This window comes from Mucor mucedo (genome assembly GCF_025094135.1).
Source record: "Mucor mucedo strain NRRL 3635 chromosome Unknown EV154scaffold_106, whole genome shotgun sequence".
Lineage (NCBI taxonomy): Eukaryota > Fungi > Mucoromycota > Mucoromycetes > Mucorales > Mucoraceae > Mucor > Mucor mucedo.
This window is the reverse complement of record NW_026252390.1, coordinates 24,046-44,312: the sequence shown is the minus strand read 5'-3', so window position 1 is coordinate 44,312 and position 20,267 is coordinate 24,046. Positions and strand designations below refer to the sequence as shown.

The following is a 20,267-nucleotide window of genomic DNA, read 5'->3' as shown; positions in this document are numbered from 1 at the left end:
AGTTTACATGATTCAAGGCCATAAAAATGCGGTAATTGGCTTAAACCATAAAGATATGCGCTTACAAAGATTTCTTTTTTTGACAGAAACCAATCAGTGTGTTTATGCAAGGTAATTAAGCGTAGACTTAACACATGAAAAAGATTCCTATTTTTATTATTTTTCAGCCTTTTAGTACATACAAGCCCCTTGTTAACTTCTAGCTAAAAAAGAAAGAAAAAAAAGACGGGAAGCTAGTAAATATAAACCATGCGACATATTTTTTTCTGAATAGTGGATCCTTAATAACGTGGAATTCATCAATTATTCCAACGATCCACGTGTTTGGACCCGTTTTTATATGCATGATTTATTTATAATTTGGATGATCTTTTCTGGCAGCAACCCCCTTAGAATTGGGATAAAATGGTCATTGTCAATTTCATAGAGAAAGGGCGCAGAAAGGCGCAGAATTTTGTATCCTTATTCATAAATGTATATGGGGGTTTTTAGTATTAGTAAATTTATTATTAAATGTTGCTTGTAATATGTCTAATGTTTGTATGTTGGTATAATATTCATAAAAGAGTGTGTTCATAATTAAAATGGTGTAGCTGCTTTTTTGGTTGTGGCTCTAAAATAGGACTGCCATTACGTGGGGTGGGTGGGTTATCTTCGGCTGTGATGGACGAGCTACCGGAAAAGTTTTGCGTGCAATAAATTGGCTCATCATCGATATAATCACCAATGTAAGCCATGACGGTGCTTTCGAAGGACTTCGTACATTCAAGTTGAGAAGAGGGTGGAGTAAGATTTTTGACAGTCAAAGGTGCAGGTTTTGCTGTTGTAAATGAACGACAGACCAAAATCATATTTCTTAATTCTGCTAAGGTGATTCTTTTTGCTGGATCTAGGCAAAAGATGCGTATTAAAATACGATCTAATGATTTTGAAATGCCGGGAAGAATCGTTCGGAAGAATTTGCGGGGTTGTTTGACATAGGCAGCAAAGGCTGAATCCTCCAAGTTTGCTTGTTTCCATGGATTACGACCGGACACGAGGTTAATTAAAATGATGCCTAGACTCCAGACATCATTAGCCTTTGTATCATAGCAACCCACCCGTTTACTAGTGTTATTATCTGATGTGAAACCTTGGCATTCTAAATATGACGAGTACAAAGTTAATATAAATAATATATCAAACTTTAGAAAACTTGTACCTGGAGAGAAATAAAATGATGATCCACAGTTAAATTCAGTAGAAATCGATTGGCTGGTGGTGAGACCGAAATCCGCAAGTTTAACACGATGATTTGATAATAATAAAATATTTTCGGGTTTGAGATCCCGGTGGGCTATTAAGTTGTGGTGGCAATGTTGTACAGCGTCTAATATTTGTAGAAATAAATGTCGGATCACTTTCGTCTTTCCGATAATATCATGAGATGTTATACTGGTAAACAAGTCTCCATGGGTAGCATACTCCATAATAATAAAAACTGCATTCTGCTCCTTCACTACTTTCTCTAATGAAAGTATATTTGAATGGCCGGATAAAACTGAATGCATATTGATTTCATTTTGTGTAATAAAGGTATCTTGGACACATTTGACAGCATAATAGCGATTGGTAAAAATATATCTACCCAAATAAACTACGCCATAAGCGCCTGTTCCAATAATGGAAACAAGCTCAATTGAATTATTATCAATGCATGTAAATAAAAACTGTTTAGGGTCAAACATTATTGAATAAAAAAAAAGGTTAAAGATGAGAAGGAAAGAAAAGATAAATTTTTCTTTATTTATTTATTTATTTATTTATTTATTTATGCACGCACAGCGAATTGTGCCCAATGTCGTTTGTTTGATATGATTCTAAATGGTGTCTGTGTACTGACCCTCCTTCTTTTTTATTATTATTACTGATCCAACCTCCTTACAAACATTATTAACCTTATCTTATTTTGATCACTCCTTTTTCTCCTTGTTTTTTCAAACAACAATAATAGGATTATAATCATTCCTCACTTCTAAACTAAACTAAAAAATAGTTTAGAGCCTCTCATAGTTTTGTATCACAATAATACACTGCGAGGGAAGAGGTAATTAGAGGCAAAACAGTTTGTCTTATGAAAAATATAAAAAGGACTCAGATCACCTTATTGTGTCACAAACAAATCGAATTAGTGGTTAATATCACTATTTATTTTGATGAAACCGTCGGAAGTTCGTAAAAAGGTAATACCAACACAGGTTCATTATCGTGACTATTGTTTGAAAACTTGATTAAATTCATGTTCGATTGTAGTATAATGAATAGGTGTAACCACTCCCTAATACATAGGCTGTATACAGTGTTTCGCGTTGGAAGACACAGTGATTAGGGAGTTATAAAATAGAATAAATTGTGCAACGAACAGATTAAGATATACTGTTTTGCGAGCTTTCTGTTACAAATAACATTGTAAGATAATTGCATGTCCAAACAGTAGGTACGCATTTTACCAGTGTCGAATCCGAACTTGATAAAAAATTCAACTCTGTCAGCAAGAATTCGTCCGTTAAAAAATTATCATACGAACTCGGCCTTCAGTTATTTTGCTAGCTAGTATCAATTGGTTGAGAAATAATAAACGAAGTGGTATAGATAATAATGTCTGTTCATTGCTATGTCATTTGATTATTCGGTTTTTGATGTGGCATATTAAGAGTCCTGTTTATCTAAAAGCCTATTAAACCTGGTATTATATGCATCAAAGTCTTTTTTTTTATATCAATATTATTATCAGCTGTTGCTGCCTTTTATATCTTTGGTATACCAGGCTTTAGGCTCCATTGAGATGTGGAAGTAAGTTTGTATATTACTATTATATAGAATATAATGCTGAAATTTATTCTGGTATATCTTATACCTTAATATGAAGTAATTGTTTGGAAATGACATAAGTTTACCAAACCCCGTTTTCCACAATTCTTCTATGAAAAAGTACCCAACACCAATTGCCTGTTCCACTAATAATGTGAAAAAGTTTCAATTTTGTTTTTATGGTATCATAAGGACAGAGCGCAGAATCTCGCGGTTAAGCTTGAAATAACTGCATGTTATTTGATATAAATATTGACGATTTGTAAAGCAAAATTCAGGAGGAAATCCAACTATACCCATCGACATGCCGAAATTTCTTCAAGGTACTATATGTATCTCCCTTTTATCGAAACAGCTTACTTCTCTTCATAAAAGCTTCCCATTTCGATATGCTTAGAAACGTACGCATATATGCTGGTCGTACAATTTGTGTTTGTAAAGGAGTAACATTGCACAGGTAAGCATATTTTTTTAGAGTAATGTTCGGATTAGAAATCATAGCCTCTCTGTGCACCTACTAACTATATATTCGTTGTTGTTTCTCTTACAATTATGTTACTCTAATTACATGATTGCTTTTACTAAGGACTTGTGTGACAGCATGTAAAGTCTTAGTATAAAACATAAACAAATTATGTTCGTTCCGCCACATGCTTAATTTTATTTGTTGTTATTTAAAACAACAATGCTAGATGTTTTTTGAAGAAGCGAGTACTGGAATTCCAAAGGCTTCGAACACACATTGGTGCCATTGCATAAAGGTCATCATTTTAATTACCACTGGTTATATACGATCAGAATCACATTCAATCTATAAAATTTCGACAAGTTTTATTAAACATTTTAATTTTTCTAAAGGTCATGGAGTTTTGTACACAGGAGAGAGGGGGGAGGGGGAGGGTTATAAAAAATAATAATAATAAAAAAAGAAAATGTATGGCAAGGAAATAAGAAAAAACAAATAGACAAGACTGGATTTAACTTGTTTCTTGGTCCGTCTGCTTAGTTGCCACTGCCCAAACCGAATTGATCAATGGTCTTGTTGACATCACCCAAACCTTGAAGGTTGCCTTGAACAACAACGGTAGCCTTACCAGAACCTCCACTAGAAACACTTACAGCACCACGTACAACACGACTGGCAACACGTCTTAATTCTTCCACATCTACCTTATCAATATTGGCCAACATTTCATCGATACCAGTCTTTTTACCATGGACTTGGATTTGTCTACCGAGGTCCTCCAATTGGACCATACGACTTTCAAGATTCATTAAAAGAGAACTCTTTAACTGGTTCTTCGCACGGTTTAATTCCACTTGAGACACACTAAGTTTACCTACGTCACCTCTGGCTACGATATCTAACTCACGACAAATGACTTGCACAAGCGCATTGGCGTATTCAGGTTGACAAGAACCGGCGATACCAAAGAGACCAGAGTCCGTGTAACAATGATTAAATGCTTGACAGGATTCAACCCAATAATGTTGATTCAAAACATTTGTGAAAAGACGAGAATACATTCCCTTACCAGGTCCACCGGCAGAGAAGGACCCACCGCCACCCAACAAAATTTGAAGGGTTGTAAGAGCATAAATGTCAGGATCATCAATAGAAAGACCTTCAAATGCAACATAGACATGAGTTAAAGGACTCTCGGGTCCAGTTTCCATAAAACTGTTGCCACCAGTATAACGTGCGGGTTGTGTAGCGATTTCAAATGGAGTCATAGCCTTTTGATGATTTTGATTTGTTTTGAAGAGAGACTTTACAAATGAATTACCCCTGCTACCGTGGTTTTCGGAAACGTTTCTAGCTTGTTCGGCTTGTTTCTTCAAGGCTTCTATATGGGTCATCACAGAGTCCAAATTCTCGGTAGATTTAGGAACATCACCGAAATATTTGAGGGCTAAATCTACTACTTGCTCATGTTCAGCACCGCAAGCGGAAATAACCATACGTTCGGGTCTATACCAAGTCTTCATATAATTTTGAATTAATTCAGGTGTCATGGATTCTAAATTTTCGGGGGGACATAACAACGGGTTACCAAGTGTATTCCCCTCATAGGCAACTGTGTGTAAAATTTCTGGAAGAATCATTTCTGGTTTCGACCAGATTTCGTCAATTTCATATAGTGCTGTCTGGCGTTGTTCCTCAACTTCGTCCTTGTTGATGATGGGATGACAAATTACGTCTGAAAAAAGTGATAAGACTCTGCTTAAATCTTGAGAGAAAATTGCTGATTGATACATGATGGATTCACGAGAGGAAGAACACATAATGTTTCCGCCTAAGGATTCTAATTCGGCTACAACTTGGTCAGCTGAACGGTTTTTTGTACCCTACAATAAAATTCATGTCAGTGACATCCTGTCTATTTAATATACTTTATTAACTCACTTTAAAGGCTAATCTGTCTAAAATATGACTAACGCCTCGGGTAGCAGCGGTTTCATATCGACTACCAGCATCAACATAAACACCAACTGCGCTGAAATGGCCAGGCGTATTTTCTGAGGCTACACGAATGCCATTAGGAAGTGTTGTAATTTTGCAAAGTCCTGTAGACGCCTTTGAATATTCTTGAACAATTGTAGGAAATCCATTGGTAAAATTCTAATGTCAAAACGTTAACCTTTTTTCTTTTTTCGAGTTTCTTTAGAAAAAAAAAGAAAATACCTTTGCATTATAAGGAACAGTAGATTCAGCACGTTTGATAATTGGTGTTATAGCATTTTTAGAGAGAGGTTTTGCTCTGGAAACAGAGTTTAAAAGACGAGAGGTCATTGTTAATATAACAAAATAAAGGGCAGGGCCAAAAATAAACTTGTGGCAATTATGGGCTTTCTAAAGAGGGGTGGCCAAACAAGAGTCACGCATGACGTTTTACTCCCTTAACTGATTGGCGGATTATTGTATTAGCGGTGGTTCCAAATGCCTGTTAAGACATTTTCTCTTTCGTTTAACGTGGAAACTTGAGTTATAAAAAATTATTATATATAGTCTTACTTTATGTAAAATCTAGTAGAAATAGGGTAAGACTATTGATGACAGTCACCATGGACATTCCCAATGTATTTTACATAGTGATATTAGCATTAGGTTACTCTCGCCCTTCGCGTTTGAAATGAGAATTAGCTGCTTCACGTTGTAGTATTATTAAACAACTATATTGGGTAGAAAATTGGAGCTAGTTATACACTATCTAAAAGAAATATCCTAGTAATGCTCCTATAAGTTTGTAAAAAAAAAAGAAAAAAAAACGCTTTAACAATAGATGTAACCAGACTCTTATATTTGATAAATTGAATCTGCTGGCTTGACTTTTTTATGACCCTAATATGGAATCAGAGTTCTTAGAGATTTCATGGCATGTATATTACCCAAACTATTAACAGATTTAATTGATATTAAAATTGCAAGTGGGTTTATATTGCATTGGTAACTACAATATAAAAAATGAAAATAGTGTATATCCCACCCATCCCGGTGTTCCGGGTAACCGAACGGATTTATGTCCGGTCATTGGTGGGATATACGAAATACCACCCATTTCCACCTAAATCTGGATCGATAAACTACTAGTTTTCAGGTCTACGGGATAATGTCCATTATACAAAACACTCCCTCCCCCCAATTTTTAGGCATGAAGCTGTACCAGTAAAGCCATTGTTTGGGCTCAGAGATTCCATTCGATTCCATGTTATGTTGTTTTGCTTATTCATCCTTGTATCTTAGGATTAAAAAATGAATAATAATGATCGTCGGTGCTAAGCCTTGTCTTCCCAACAAAGGTGGAAGACTTGTTACACACATCCGTGATAAACAAAAGTAGGCCGAATTAAAGTCTGGTTGGGTGTCAACGAAGCAGGTAAGAAATCAAATTAGCTACGAAGTTGTAAAAGACAAGAGGAGAGCCATGTAAGTTGCTTTGGAGAGGAAGGGTCTTCTGGAAGACCTCCGAATTTATAGCGTAGGTCAAGGCGTCTATTTTTATCAATCTTATTCACAACTAAATATTGCGTAATTTATTCAGACTTTCGGTACTAATTGTTGAAAATTGCTTTATTTAAAGGATTTTGGACTTCATGATACTTCATTTTGTAAGGTGAAACGGAACAAGTTGTTTACTACCCCCAAGAACATACATACATGAGCTTAAGAAAATGTACTTCACTGATACAGTTTCATCTTTAAAAGATAGAGGGTGTTTTCTATAATGGAAATTATCCTGTAAACCTAAAAACTAATAGTCTATCGATCCAGATTTAGGTATTTCGTATATCCCACCAATGATCGGACATACATCCGTTCGGTTACCCGGTACAATTTCTTATAAAAAATTAACTTAACAGTTCTCCTAAAAAAATGCGTATTTAATTTAAATGGCTGCTTACGCTTTCGATTGGGATTATAATTGTCATCTATGTTTATGTATTATCATTGCATGCACGTCAAACGCATAATTGGGTTGAGAGAGTTATTTTCACCAACACTGCACGGGCTGATTCACAATAATTTAGCCGTATTTATTGATTATTAAGACTTTCACACGCTTATTTTCCAAATATACACTTCTTAATCCAAAGGTAGCTAAAGATAGTTAAAAAGACGCTGGCTTAGCTAACTAAACCTCTGTTATATGCCCTAAAGCGTCATGAGCATTACATACAATCACACAGCCATGAAGTATAAATATCATATTTATTTATAAGCATTGTATTAGTAATCTTCAAAAAGTATAAAAGTAGCAATATACAGTGGACAGAAAAAATAAATTATCATGTCTTCTTCTGTCAAATTACATCCTATTTCGGCTGCCTTTTTATCTACCCTCCCTAAAATTGACTTCAGCACTGTATCAGTGGAAGATTTGCGTCAACCTGATCAAATTTTGGATGTGCCTAGTCCCGACGTCACAATTGAACGTATTCAAATTCCTTGTCGAACGGACAATCACTTGATTCAAGTAGATGTTTATCGCCCTGCATCTATTAATGCTGATGAAGTACTTCCTGCTGTGGTTTTTTTGTGAGTTGTTTTTTGCACTTTAATAGTGCGTTTATTAATATTTGTTTCAATAGACATGGTGGTGGGTTTTGCTTGGAAGGTCAAGGTGCACATCCATTTTTAGTCAGCAAGGTAAAGCCCTAGATAGTAGTTTACTGGATTTTATCGTACTGATTTGATAATAGATTGCGGCCGAAGCTCATTGTGCTGTATTTTATGTTTATTACTCGTTGAGTCCGGAAGTGAAATATCCTGTGGCTGTTGAGGAATGCTACTCTGTTGTTGAAAGAGTCACTACAGCACAACATGCCAAGCTTTTGCGCGTAGATCCTACGCGTGTCGCTGTTGGTGGTGATTCTGCAGGCGCGTGCTTCACTATATCTATTACACGTAAGTAAAAAGCATCAAAGATTAATTTCTATCAAATTTAAAAAAAAATTCTAGTGCTAGAAAAGCGAAGACATTTGGAAAATAAAATCAAGTTTCAGATTTTGTATTATCCCGTAACAGATTATATAGGTAGTTCTGAGTCACGACAGTTGTTCGGGAAAGGTTACTTATTGGAAAGTGATCTTATGAAACTCTATTGGGGCTCCTATCTAAGGGATGAAAATGATCAGCATGATATGATTGCACTCTGCTCAAATGCATCTGTACAAGATTTAATAGGCCTACCTCCAGCTTTGGTAATAACAGCCGAAGCAGACCCACTTCGTGATGGTAATACAAGAAAATGAAGACACAAATATGGGATTTAGCTAACCTTTGTTTCTTATAGAGGGAGAAGCATTTGTTCGACAGTTGATGGAAGCACAGGTTCCTGTCACTTCATTTCGTGTCCAAGGAGTACTCCATGGATTTATGTCTTTGACATCTCTTCACTCTACTGAGTCTCTCCAAGTTATTGATATAACCACTGCTACACTTCGTAGACTCTTTAAACAGAAATAAAATGGTTTATTTTAAGCTTTTAATTGAACTCCATTCTCCACGAATAATTTGAGCACTTCCATTGCAGCGGAACGCACAACTTGCACTTTGCAAGTTTTTACCAGATCTACTAACTTTTTATCAACATTTTGTTCCTTGACTAGTGTACCAACAACATCCTTCGAATATTGAATTAAACAGCGAATCACCTCAATACCACGGTGTTGTACATCGACAGTTTCTTCAGGATCTAACCATCTCGCTATTCTTTCATAACATTTATCTACTTTGAGTATCATTTCGCATGTGTTGGGACTGTTAGCTAGGATAGCCAATGCACCGGATGCAGCCTTTCTTGTGGCGGGATCTTCACCATCCGATAAAATCATTAATAACCGAATTCTGTTTTGTGACACTTTGGGATCACTGTATCGATCAAACACGGGCTCACAAAATGTCATATTACACACCATTTCTGTAGCGGCTCTTTGAACCAACTCATTATTGGACAACTGTAGATTTTCAAAAATGGTCATTCCATCCGCATTTTCGATCAATAAACGCACTCGGTCATCTACTGAAGCTAAATTGGTTAAGGACATGAGACCTTCAAATTGTCTAAGTTGGGTCGTATCTTTGCATAATTCTAAAAAGGGCCTAACAAGATCCAAAATGGTGTCACCTTGAAATGCGATACGTGGATCCGCGGTGATTGCTAATTTAGCAAGTGCTTGTGATGCAACAATGTCGGTGCGGGACAAAGGTAAAAGAGCCTTGACGATGCCTTGCTGGAGTAACTGACCTCGTACAGATTGAGGTGTAACGAGATTAAGGTAGGTTTGTGATGCTACAGAACGAAGATTGGGGCTTTGGTTCTTTGCTATAATCATTAAGGCCAAAGCAGCTCCATTTTGAATACAAAGTTTGATACGATCCTCTACGGCTTTATCGTCTTCACGAACATCATCTTGTTCGACTGGTTTACCGGGTGCCTGCTTTGCATTTGCTAAGTCCCGCAATTTCTTCATTTGCTTTTGTTGGTCATCTAACACAGGTCTATACATTGTCAAGTTTGCAAATATAGTACCTATACCAAATAAAAGCGGATTACTATTGGCATCATTGTTGTTGGTAGTACTAAGCGCCAAAGTTGATAGGCATTTTAAGAAATCGGCATCCTTTCCCAATTTATCTTTAATCTCAGGTTTTAGACAGGCATACGCCAAACCTTCAACGGCATTTAAAACAAGGTTCGCATCCGATGCTTTTGACTTGATAATTTCTTGTAAAGAGTCGACTAGACTTTCATTGGTGATGTGCATTCTCTTCATGGTTTCTTCTAGACTTTCAGTAGGCTGAGCATCATCTGAAGGAGCATCGTTTTGTGCCTTCAGTTTTGTTAATGCTGTGCCTGCAGCTGCTTTCAGCTGTGGATCCGTCTTAGATTGACCAGCCATCTTTACTAACCATTGGGCCGCATGCTTTAAAATTTCCTTACGACACGATTTATCTGAAGATGCGATGGTTAATACTTGAGCAATGGCAAGTTGTACAGGTACAGTTTCAAATTCAACCACGTCCATCATTTCCTCGACAGTGCCTTCCTGGCACAATATCGCGGAACCCACCGTCATGCTGGTTTGGAAAATTGCAATCAATGTATTATAGGCCAGTAGTTTAGCTTCGTTTTTACCTTGGTCCATACAAGCGGAAAAACAAGCGGCACATTGTTCGATTATGTAAGTAAAGGGGTATTTTTCGGTGGCGGAAGGATTGAAAAGTTTGGTCAAAATCATGAATGCCAGACTCTTGACGCGGGGTGGTGTGTCTTCTGTGCCACAGGCTGTTAAAACAAGTACAAAATCCTTGGAGCTTACAAAGGATCGGACGTGCGAAATGTCAGTTGTGTCGAGTTTCGATAGATGTTCTTGGAAAGAAACTACTCGAGGGTCTTGAGGTTTGATGGAAGGTTGAAGACGCAAGAGCAGTTCTTTGACCTGGAGTTCTAATGAGGCATCGCGTTGTAAGGCAACACGAGCATCTTGCGAGGCTTTCTCGGTTAACTTTAATTTTTCATACACATTAGCTCGTTCAAGTAAAAGTGAGGCTTTAGCGGCTTCTTCAGCAATTTCTAATTGCTTTGTCAATTCAATGATTTTATTTTCCAAATTCTACGAAAAGGGTTAATTCTGAGAAAGCTAGTAGCAGTAAAATAGCATACCTCTGTCGTTTCTAATTGGAAAGAAAATTTAGAGAATAGTTGTGTGCTTGTTGAACTGCAATGTACCTGAAGCCATGATGAAAGAAAGAAAGAGGAGTATAAACGACTCCGCTTGTCAAGGCTTTTTAAAAGGAGTTTTTTTTTTTTTTTTTTTTTTTTTTTTTTTTTTTTTTTTTTTTTTTTTTTTGGTCTCTTTTCGCGATATGGCACATAATTTAGGAACTGTTCAGAGACGTCTGACTTCAATCATTGAAGATTTCAAGAGAGCAAGAGAGACCTGGCAAGAGATTAATTCACATGCGTTTCCACACGCCAATACATTAACCAACACGGTGATCCAATCCAAGTAATGTATTTTTAATTGTAGAAAAATATAGATCTATCTTTAGATGATCTAACATCGGTTAGATATGTTGACGAGGCTCAGTATTGGCACCCAGCACTAACACTTGAGTTTCCAAATCTTATCCAAAAGTTCGATTCAAAGATTCAAGTCTTGATTGAAAAGCAAAATCGCAATTTATGCGACCTTGTCGAGAAAATGGTACAACTCATAATTGACATGGAAAGAGAATACACATCTAACCACACGGAAATGACAATAGGGCAAGCAGTACAATAAAATGGAAAGTCAATTATCGGAGATCTGTGCCTTAAATGATGGGTCATCTGTAAAAGTGCCTATTTTCAAAACCTGTTTTTTGAGCAATTACAGTAAGATTTTTTATTTTTTATTTTTTATGTTGAATTGAAATTGACGAATATGCTAGTTGAGCGAATGAAGGAAATTGTAAACATGTACTCATTGGAGTTAAATACAAAACGGTCGCTTGTATCTAAAGGTATCCGAAATATACTAACCAGAGAAGAAGGTGTAGTGCTGCTATCTATATGGATTAATCAACCTAGTTTGATAAAGTCGAGTCTTGACGAATGGGATGATATTTGTATGACAGAAATGGGTTTTGATGTGGCTTCATAAACATCACTACGTACAAACAGCAGCCTTAAAGTGTTGCCGAGAATATTACTTTAGGTGAATGTGGAGAGCAATAAATAGAATAAGTGATTATGATTTTAAAAGAGTTATTTGGACAATATTTTGGATATGCTTAATTTTAACACAATCGAAGGAAAGCTTGTCAGTATTTGCCATCACTAATCAAATTAAACGGATGACAGTTTCAATGCCACATCACCAACCTACCTTCTTTAAAGTATTTTATTATTATTATTATTAGAATGTGAATGTCCAACAAAAGACATCGTTAATCAGTAATATTCTATTAGTCTTCTATACAAATAAATTCGCTTAACATATGAGCTTCATCCGGCTTCAGATACTTTCGTTTCAAAAACTTGTATCCTTCTCCAAAAGCAACTGCTAAAACACTTAGAGCCATTGTCAATCCCCATTCCCACGTAACACCTAGCATATAGAACCCCTTGACAGCCACAGTAGGCACATAGAAAAAGATACAAAAGCAAACGATATTAAAAAATAGGGTTAGCGTAATGGGTGCACTTCTGATAGTTTCTTTCAATCCTTTACGTCCCCATTCAATGTTTCGATAAGATCTACAATGAATCATAAGAATGAGAGCAACAAAGGTAAGTGACAGTAGAAGTGTGCCTCGTGCACGGTAAAAGGAGTAACAGCCTTCATAGACAAAATTGGAATCACAGTTAGAAGCTTCGACGCCATGATGTCCCATCGTATATAAAGGAACTAAAAACGCAATCATACATGTTGCAGCAAAGAAGGAAGCGTATACAAAGAGATCTAACAAAAGTTCACGATTAAAAATACTCTCAGTGGGGGGTCTAGGAGGTTCGGTCATGACTGTTTTGGAGGCAGGTAAAACAGACAGAACTCCAGCAGGTGGGGTAAAAGAAACATAGAGATACAACATTTGGATTGTAGAAATGGGTGCAACACTACGGTTCTCAGGATCTCGTATGGCTAAACAAAGCAAAAGTACCGCCCAAAGACCAGAAAGCGTAATCCAGAAGTATAATAAAAATCGCTGCATATTTTGATAGATACGACGGCCTTCTGAGATAGCACGAATAATGGTTGCAAAATTGTCATCAGTGAGAATTACATCTGAAGCTTGTTTGGCAACATCACTACCGTTTTTACCCATGGCAATACCAACATCTGCGATACGTAATGAAGGGGAGTCATTGACACCATCTCCTGTCATGGCTGAAATATTATTACGACGCTTGGAAGCAAGAATCATTTTGACTTTGGTTTCGGGTGAGCAACGGGCAACGACAAATGGTAAATGAGGCAGTGCGTCGATTTCTTCATCAGTAAGTGCATCAAACCGGGGGCCTGTCATTACAAGAGTACGAAGAGCTTCGGGTGGCATGGTTTTTTCATTCAATATGTTGAGTTCCTTTGCGATAGCAGTGGCTGTTATTTCATGATCACCAGTAAGCATATGGACAGAAATACCAGCCTTATGAGCCTCCCTTACAGCTTGGCGTGACTCGGGTCGAGGGGGGTCATAAATACCGGTAATACCAGAGAACGTTAGATCGCACTCAACAAGATTACGACCATTACTTGTATTAATGACAGCGTTTATATCCATTCCTTTAATATTCCGATAGGCCATAGCCATTACGCGTAAACCTTTTGCGGCAAGGGCGTTGGCTTGATTCATAACATTGTCTCGAGCTTCTTGCGTAGATAGGTTGACACATAACGGTATGATGCGTTCAACTGCACCTTTAGTAAAAACACATGTATACTCAAGAGGTCGGTTGTACCAGATAGTAGACATACGTTTGACTGTAGAATCAAATTGGTATTCTTCAATAAGTTCCCAACCAATTTCAGCTGTTAATTGAGGTTTTCCTTTGCCAAACTTGTGAGCGAATACTTGGAGTGCGACTTCTGTAGGAGCGCCATTTGCAATCCAATCATCTGATTCTGCCTCATCTTGGTCGCCCATATCGAATTCGATTGTAGCTGCTTCGTGCTTCTTTTTGTGTGTGATAACTTCTGGAGCGATGGCAATGTCCTTTTTTAGGTCCTCGACAACTATTTGACGTCTATTGATACTTGACATGTTACAAAGAGCGGCACACTCAATTAAGCGATTTGTATCTTCAGAGATTGAACCTTCTGCTTTTTCAACCAATTCTGTTTTTTCTGAATTTAATGGGTTATCAATCAATTCATCAAAGGTACGATAAACTTTGCCCTCAGGTGCAAGACCATTTGGTGTGACATAAAAATAACCTTCCTTGGGCGTCCAAAACCAGACCACTACCATTTTTGCCATGGTCAATGTTCCTGTTTTATCCGAAAAAATAGCTGTGACACTTCCCAAAGTTTCAAGGCACTTCAATTTTCGAACAATAGCACGGTGCTTTGTCATTTCTTTGCCACCCAAAACCAAAGTGACAGTCATGACTGTGGTGAGACCTGCGGGTAACACGGAGAGTGCAACAGTGATAGCGTACATAGCAATGTCATAATTAGCCTTGAATTTTACAGAAGCTAATACGATGATGGCGGATACAATAGCAGTAATCAAAAGAACAATATACATTTTACTCATACTTTTTTGAAGGCGCGTACGTTCCCCTTGATCCGCTTCATTCAATTTGGAAGCGATTTTACCAATTTCGGTCTGCATACCCGTTGCTGTAACAATAGTTCGACCTCTACCTTTTGAAATAGTTGTAGAGCTGTATAACATATTGATGCGATCACCCAAAGGTTCGCCTTTGGAAAACAAAAGCATTTATAGTGAGATTGAGGTTGCTTGCTTTTTTTTTCTCTCTCTTTTTTTTTACCTATTTTGTCTAATACTATCAACTTTTTTTTAACAGGAAGTGACTCTCCTGTCAGTAATGCTTCATCCGTTTCCAAGTTTGAGACGTAAATAATACGAGCATCAGCAGCAGCTGAATCGCCTTCTTTAACCAGTAATAGATCGCCCGGTACAAGTTCTATGCTATCTACGGTTATTTCTACGCCATCACGGATAACATCGGCTCTAGGCGAAGACAAATTTCGAAGGGCAGCTAAAGTTTGCTCTGCTGCGTACTCTTGATGAAACGATAAGTATACGTTGACTACAGCAACCATGATCAAAATGGAGCCTGTGATGAAATCGTTTAAAACATAGGAAACGATACCAAGAACCAAAAAAATCCAGTTCATGACATCTTTCAGTTGTCGAACAAATACGGTAAACCAGGTCAGGCCTCCATCGGAAGAAAGCTCGTTTAATCCATAAATTGTCTGTCGTGATATGACTTCAGATTCAGTCAAGCCAAGAGTGAGTGATGTATTGAGTTCCTGGGCTACTACTTCGATGGATTTAGTATGCCAGCTATTTGGAACGTTTTGTTCCATAATTTGGAAGAAATAGATAAATTAGAATACAAAAAAAAAAAAAAAAAAAAAGAAAAAATACAAAAGAAATCAGATTAAAAGAAAATATACAAGAACCGTTAATGGAAGACTGAGATTTCTGGGTTACACGCAAGTTTTAGATATGGAGGAAGGAGAATGAAATGCTCGCTAAAAACTATACCTAAATTATGTGCTTGTATGGGCAATCTTTATCGTGTATAGTTTGACAGTTACATAACTTGCAGGGAATATTTAAGAGGTAGTGCTAACTTTTACCCTTTAATTGAATTGAATTTATCAGCCTAATTAAATCTTGTGTTACACGTGGTGCGTTTTCTCCCCCATTAGATATCCATTGTTTTCAGAAGTTTTTTTTGCGTATCCTTGGGTACAGACTTTGCATAATCACAGGCACATCCGATAATACGAAACATGCTTAAACATACAAAAACATTTTTACATGCGATTTATTTATGTTGAACGATTGAGATGGGTTGGAATGATCCGGGTCTTTTGCTTCTTAGTCTCCTATGAAAGCCCTTTTTTATTATTATTATTATTATTTAGTTAAAATGTGACCTGAACTTTAGCATTCGTATCACAAGTAGACTGGTGCATTGATAAGATACCGCAGTAGACTTCTGTTTACTGCTGTAGTAATGATATTACTAAACACTTGTTACTAAACCAAAAATCCACTCAAGCAGAGTTGATTTGGTGAAATAAATAAAGCAATTTCTAAAAATGATCTGCTCCAAGTTAACAAAAAAAATCAGTTTACTACTGTCGTCATATCCATTCAGCAATCATTCTACTCTGTTTTTGTCATCAATGTTACACGTACATACATCGAAAATAGTTTTTTTCACACAGTTTTTTATGGACTGTACGCAAATACGATGATTATGCAATTTTCTTATAGAAATAGCAAAATGTAATTTTTTTTCTTTTCAATGGAAGGCTTAAAAGCCTGAAATTGTCTGGACATACAGCGTGAACAGTGTTCCGATTAAACAAGTCACTTAGCTGAATGACGATTTACGAGTTATGTAAAGATTTTAAAATATGCCAATAAATTTAACGAATCATTAATTATAAAGTAAATGGTATATGTAGTTGAGGTTCACACACTCTCTCTTTCTTTTCTTGAATGTTCTTTTTTCTTACTTTATGTCTACTTTAATTTCTAGAAGACATTGGCTTCGAGGCTCCAGAAACCAAAATGTTGTCTTGCCTCTAAAGCTGATAGATCCTAGCAGCGACGATACAGCCGTTTCATCCCCAACGACAATTGGTTCACCTTCCTCCGTTAAGCTCTTATTCCCATCTATATCCATGTTTAACTTGCCCATCCAAACTATCCCAGAAACCACTCCTCTGCTGTCCCCACCTCCCCAATTTGCGGTGGACAACAAACGTAATAAATTTCGTGTCTTTCTAAAACCACGTAAACGAGGCATTCGAAAAGCCTATCCTTCGGCTTTTGAAACTTTCTTGTTTGACGATGCGCTACCGGGCTCTCCTACTCAAGGTATTCAACCTGTCAGGCTCTTGATTGAACGACTCGAGGCATGGTACCTGCTGGCTAAGCGTCTTCTACATCACTTTGAAGTCCTGGCCAGCGTTGAAACACGCGTGGCCAAAAATTATCGAAAACTTGACCGTGTCATGATATTTCCGTCACCTGCTACTAAACGATACAATCATCGCGTCAAGGGAGGGAAAAGATCCTTAAACAAGAGAAAGAGGAGGCGTTTTTACAAGGATGAAAGATTGTTGCAGCTTCATTTTGCTTTTCAGGGTGGCGTTCGGGGGGTGTGCGATGCTTGGCAAGATTACCATTCAAATACAACCAAAGACCATGCTGAATTTGCTACATTTTTAAGAAATGAAGCTATACCAACATTGGCCAATATTAAGCGAGAATTGAAGTGGATGATTAAATCCATTCGTTCCGATGACCGTTTGTCGCTGTCTACTTTGACAACGCTGAAAAGAGAGGCGGCAGATCGACTAAAGCAGTTGGATAGACAATTAGTATTTTTTGATGAGCATCCATACCATGGCCACAGCAAAACTGATCCATGGCTAATGAATGCAGGTAAAGCTACTGTTCTTTTATAAAAAAAAAATCCATGTGTACTAATCAATCATAATCAATAGCTGTTGTTAAACAAATGGTCAAAGTTTACCGCCAAGAGAATAAGATCCATGAGACAGTTCTTCGACTTCAACGAGAAACCTTGATCTCGGAAGAACAACTTGTAGAAGAATTCCGGCGATTATGCCAGCATATTTATAGCATGCGCGAAACCTCTACTTTGGGTACAGACCGAGGTCTTGAATCCATCATGGAAACCTTTAATAATATCAAGATGGACAGCGATTGGCTTCATTTCTGTCAACAGCACAATGATCATTTAGTGTCTGAGACTGCAGCGTTTCGACATCCAGATCATCTCCAATACCCAAACCATTCACACGCCCTACTTCAACCTATTTTTGCCGCGCGCATGGAACGAAAATCCCTCATTCTTCATCACTGGCATGAATACATTTATGTGCTGACCCCTGCCGGCTTCTTGCATGAATATCGTAACGGCAAGGACTACCCATCGAAACCAGACGCCACTATTTTTGTACCTCATTACAAAGTTTCGTCGTTATCTACTAACCTCCACCATAACTTGATCTTTCAATTACAACCTCATTCGGCGTCAAGAAACCTGCTAAAGAACCAAGGATGCCCTACTGTCTTACCCAAGGAATGGAGAACGACCAAGCCAAGGTTAGGTTGTGTTGACCGTTTCACATGGACCTTGAGAGCAAAATCTGCAGCAGATATGGAGTCGTGGATTCAGCATTTGACCGATAGTTCGGAAAGGTATAGGCCATCCGTAGTGAACCATTTTATTCCGCCTATTCAACCCGATATTGTGATTTCTCCTGCAGCGGAAGAGGAAGCTCCTCCACCCGAGGAACCTGTTGCTGAGCCGGAAATTGAAGATCCTACTCCGGAGCCTGAGCCTGCTGTTGAGCCTGCTGTTGAACCCGAGGTTGTTGAACCTGAGGCTGAACCTGAGGCTGAGCCTGCCGCTGAGCCAGTTGCTGATCCTGAACCTGAAGCTGCAGCTGATCCTGAACCTGAAGCTGTTGTTGAAGCTGCTGTTGTTGAAGCTGTTGTTGAACCAGCGGATGAACCTGTTGCTGAAGCTGAAGCTACTCCTGAGCCTGTTGCTGAAGAACCTCCTGTGGATACTCTTGTCATTGAATAATTAAGCTTTCTCCTCTTTTTTAAATTAATAAAATAAAATTTATTTGATATGTACAATAAAAAAAAAACGGAGGTATTTTAATTTGCTAGACTGATCAAGTGAGCAGAGGAAGAAATGATATCCAGGGTGCAAAGTTTATTTGCAATGGTGAATTGGTGAGTCAACATGGCAGACCAAACTGTTGTTAATTCACTTTAAAAAAGAAATTGGTGAGTATGTACACATAATGTAGTAGCTGAACTCCCGAATATACCTTTGTTTCACCTTGATAATGCCCTCGTTGTGATATTGGCTCCAGTCCAAGATATTAATGTAACAAGAGGCACCAACGCGTCCAAAGATCGTCTCTAATGCTTGTTGAATACTCATTCGAAAGGAGAGTTCGGTGACTTGCACGTCAAGATCTTCGTCAGACCAACTAACACATCGTTATCAGTATTAAAAAAAAATTGTTCAAAGTGAGGACAAGGGGGAGAAAAGTTACATTTTAACCTTCAAGTACTGCCATTCTTGCAAAGGTTTGTAATTTTTATACCAAGGCTTCGACATTTATCTCAAAATGAAGAAGAAGAAAAAGAGAGTGGCTTTTTGAGAAGGGAGTATGAATTATTTTATTTTTGGTTAAAAAAATTAGAATTGGACAAACTTTGGGTCCAGAGGCAAGCCAGTGATAGGATCAATATTCTACAAGGGCAATTAGTGAGTGACCATAGTAATAAAGTCAATTGAATAGGTAAACTATACTTACATTCTTTTTTAATATTTTTTGTTGACGGATTAAACGAGCTTCGTCGAAGGAAACATTTTGTTTCTTCATAATTCTCATAATTTCTTCCTTATCCTTTAAACCAGCTCTACTATCCTCTTCATTAAGGTTCGCTGTCAAGTCAAATTGAGAGCTAGTTAAACCATCTTCAATGTCTGTTTCGAATGAGCCGGCATGAGTCGGCAATAAATGATAACCAAACAAACGATTGGTCTTGTCTGCTAATGTTGACATGCCTTCCCTAATGTGTTTACGGAAGTACCAGCATACTAATTATGCAAATCGATGAGTTTCTGACTCTCAACTCTCTTTATTCAGTCTACTTACTCGTTAAAATAAAAACTAAGAGTGCTAAAAGAATAAGCATATTAAGGGGATGAAATATATATGTACTAAATAAAAAATGAAAGAGTAGAAAAAAAATGGGGAAAAAATACCCACCATTGTCCGTAAAAGCAGATAAAACATGTGACAGATAATATGTTTCCCTTGGCCTTGATAGACTTTCCAAAGAAACAATGAGGATCAATGGTTTGCATAACGAGACAATGGAGACCAAACTTTTACTGGCAGAGTGGCTTAAATAGAAACCTATTTTTATCCCGTCTTTATGAAACTGTAAGACAAGAAAAAAGCTCTTTGTTTTTTTTTGCGTAGAAAGTACGAAATCTGTCAGAAGACCGTATTAAAAGGTAAATGAAGTTTATATACAAGACATGAATAGGTTGATCTTTTTGGTTCAGTGCCAATATAAATTCTTTATAGTACAGAGGTTTGATACATATTTTTTTTATGTTTTTTCAGCCTCACCAGCATGACATTTTTAA

General features: G+C 37.4%; 8 protein-coding genes across 8 annotated transcripts; 2 read left to right on the top strand and 6 right to left on the bottom strand.

Moving 5' to 3' along the window:
- Positions 1–469: 469 nt before the first annotated feature.
- On the bottom strand, positions 470–1,757 carry EV154DRAFT_605578 (kinase-like domain-containing protein). Its single transcript, XM_051607481.1, has 2 exons — positions 1,202–1,757; positions 470–1,141 (listed from the first exon to the last, which is right to left on the bottom strand). Exons 1-2 carry the CDS (start codon positions 1,725–1,727, stop codon positions 558–560), a joined length of 1,110 nt encoding a protein of 369 aa, XP_051453854.1. The 5' UTR covers positions 1,728–1,757; the 3' UTR covers positions 470–557.
- Positions 1,758–3,649: 1,892 nt separating this feature from the next.
- On the bottom strand, positions 3,650–5,762 carry EV154DRAFT_554598 (Metalloenzyme, LuxS/M16 peptidase-like protein). Its single transcript, XM_051605207.1, has 3 exons — positions 5,537–5,762; positions 5,258–5,473; positions 3,650–5,199 (listed from the first exon to the last, which is right to left on the bottom strand). The coding sequence occupies exons 1-3, from the start codon at positions 5,642–5,644 to the stop codon at positions 3,853–3,855; spliced, it is 1,671 nt and encodes a 556-aa protein (XP_051453853.1). The 5' UTR covers positions 5,645–5,762; the 3' UTR covers positions 3,650–3,852.
- Positions 5,763–7,537: 1,775 nt separating this feature from the next.
- On the top strand, positions 7,538–8,841 carry EV154DRAFT_520998 (alpha/beta hydrolase fold-domain-containing protein). Its single transcript, XM_051602864.1, has 5 exons — positions 7,538–7,888; positions 7,942–7,999; positions 8,053–8,257; positions 8,312–8,587; positions 8,646–8,841. Exons 1-5 carry the CDS (start codon positions 7,641–7,643, stop codon positions 8,816–8,818), a joined length of 960 nt encoding a protein of 319 aa, XP_051453852.1. The 5' UTR covers positions 7,538–7,640; the 3' UTR covers positions 8,819–8,841.
- EV154DRAFT_470350 (armadillo-type protein) lies at positions 8,764–11,097 on the bottom strand (the record flags this gene model as incomplete). The annotated part of the gene is made up of 3 exons (XM_051597849.1): positions 8,764–10,968; positions 11,019–11,029; positions 11,085–11,097. The coding sequence occupies 3 exons, from the start codon at positions 11,092–11,094 to the stop codon at positions 8,830–8,832; spliced, it is 2,160 nt and encodes a 719-aa protein (XP_051453851.1). The 3' UTR covers positions 8,764–8,829.
- Positions 11,098–12,304: 1,207 nt separating this feature from the next.
- EV154DRAFT_567510 (uncharacterized protein) lies at positions 12,305–15,399 on the bottom strand (the record flags this gene model as incomplete). The annotated part of the gene is made up of 2 exons (XM_051606024.1): positions 12,305–14,763; positions 14,835–15,399. The coding sequence occupies 2 exons, from the start codon at positions 15,397–15,399 to the stop codon at positions 12,305–12,307; spliced, it is 3,024 nt and encodes a 1,007-aa protein (XP_051453850.1).
- Positions 15,400–16,306: 907 nt separating this feature from the next.
- EV154DRAFT_605573 (uncharacterized protein) lies at positions 16,307–18,688 on the top strand. The gene is made up of 2 exons (XM_051607480.1): positions 16,307–17,500; positions 17,563–18,688. Exons 1-2 carry the CDS (start codon positions 16,570–16,572, stop codon positions 18,672–18,674), a joined length of 2,043 nt encoding a protein of 680 aa, XP_051453849.1. The 5' UTR covers positions 16,307–16,569; the 3' UTR covers positions 18,675–18,688.
- On the bottom strand, positions 18,689–19,258 carry EV154DRAFT_520990 (uncharacterized protein). Its single transcript, XM_051602863.1, has 3 exons — positions 19,159–19,258; positions 18,928–19,092; positions 18,689–18,866 (listed from the first exon to the last, which is right to left on the bottom strand). Exons 1-3 carry the CDS (start codon positions 19,221–19,223, stop codon positions 18,752–18,754), a joined length of 345 nt encoding a protein of 114 aa, XP_051453848.1. The 5' UTR covers positions 19,224–19,258; the 3' UTR covers positions 18,689–18,751.
- Positions 19,259–20,131, bottom strand: EV154DRAFT_520987 (uncharacterized protein). The gene is made up of 3 exons (XM_051602862.1): positions 19,768–20,131; positions 19,423–19,709; positions 19,259–19,358 (listed from the first exon to the last, which is right to left on the bottom strand). Exons 1-3 carry the CDS (start codon positions 19,805–19,807, stop codon positions 19,305–19,307), a joined length of 381 nt encoding a protein of 126 aa, XP_051453847.1. The 5' UTR covers positions 19,808–20,131; the 3' UTR covers positions 19,259–19,304.
- Positions 20,132–20,267: the final 136 nt, after the last annotated feature.

Coding starts and splice junctions, on each gene's coding strand:
- EV154DRAFT_605578 (XM_051607481.1), bottom strand. CDS start 1,727: ATGTTTGACCCTAAACAGTTTTTATTTACATGCATTGATAATAATTCA. Junction 1,142..1,201: donor ATCATTTTATTTCTCTCCAG/GTACAAGTTTTC, acceptor CGTCATATTTAG/AATGCCAAGGTTTCACATCA.
- EV154DRAFT_554598 (XM_051605207.1), bottom strand. CDS start 5,644: ATGACCTCTCGTCTTTTAAACTCTGTTTCCAGAGCAAAACCTCTCTCT. Junction 5,474..5,536: donor CTGTTCCTTATAATGCAAAG/GTATTTTCTTTT, acceptor TTTTGACATTAG/AATTTTACCAATGGATTTCC. Junction 5,200..5,257: donor TAGACAGATTAGCCTTTAAA/GTGAGTTAATAA, acceptor ATTTTATTGTAG/GGTACAAAAAACCGTTCAGC.
- EV154DRAFT_520998 (XM_051602864.1), top strand. CDS start 7,641: ATGTCTTCTTCTGTCAAATTACATCCTATTTCGGCTGCCTTTTTATCT. Junction 8,000..8,052: donor ATCCATTTTTAGTCAGCAAG/GTAAAGCCCTAG, acceptor ATTTGATAATAG/ATTGCGGCCGAAGCTCATTG. Junction 8,588..8,645: donor AGCAGACCCACTTCGTGATG/GTAATACAAGAA, acceptor TGTTTCTTATAG/AGGGAGAAGCATTTGTTCGA.
- EV154DRAFT_605573 (XM_051607480.1), top strand. CDS start 16,570: ATGTCTACTTTAATTTCTAGAAGACATTGGCTTCGAGGCTCCAGAAAC. Junction 17,501..17,562: donor TCCATGGCTAATGAATGCAG/GTAAAGCTACTG, acceptor CATAATCAATAG/CTGTTGTTAAACAAATGGTC.
- EV154DRAFT_520990 (XM_051602863.1), bottom strand. CDS start 19,223: ATGTCGAAGCCTTGGTATAAAAATTACAAACCTTTGCAAGAATGGCAG. Junction 19,093..19,158: donor CAGTACTTGAAGGTTAAAAT/GTAACTTTTCTC, acceptor ACGATGTGTTAG/TTGGTCTGACGAAGATCTTG. Junction 18,867..18,927: donor ATTATCAAGGTGAAACAAAG/GTATATTCGGGA, acceptor TCTTTTTTAAAG/TGAATTAACAACAGTTTGGT.
- EV154DRAFT_520987 (XM_051602862.1), bottom strand. CDS start 19,807: ATGCTTATTCTTTTAGCACTCTTAGTTTTTATTTTAACGA. Junction 19,710..19,767: donor CTTAGTTTTTATTTTAACGA/GTAAGTAGACTG, acceptor TTGCATAATTAG/TATGCTGGTACTTCCGTAAA. Junction 19,359..19,422: donor AAAAAATATTAAAAAAGAAT/GTAAGTATAGTT, acceptor TTGCCCTTGTAG/AATATTGATCCTATCACTGG.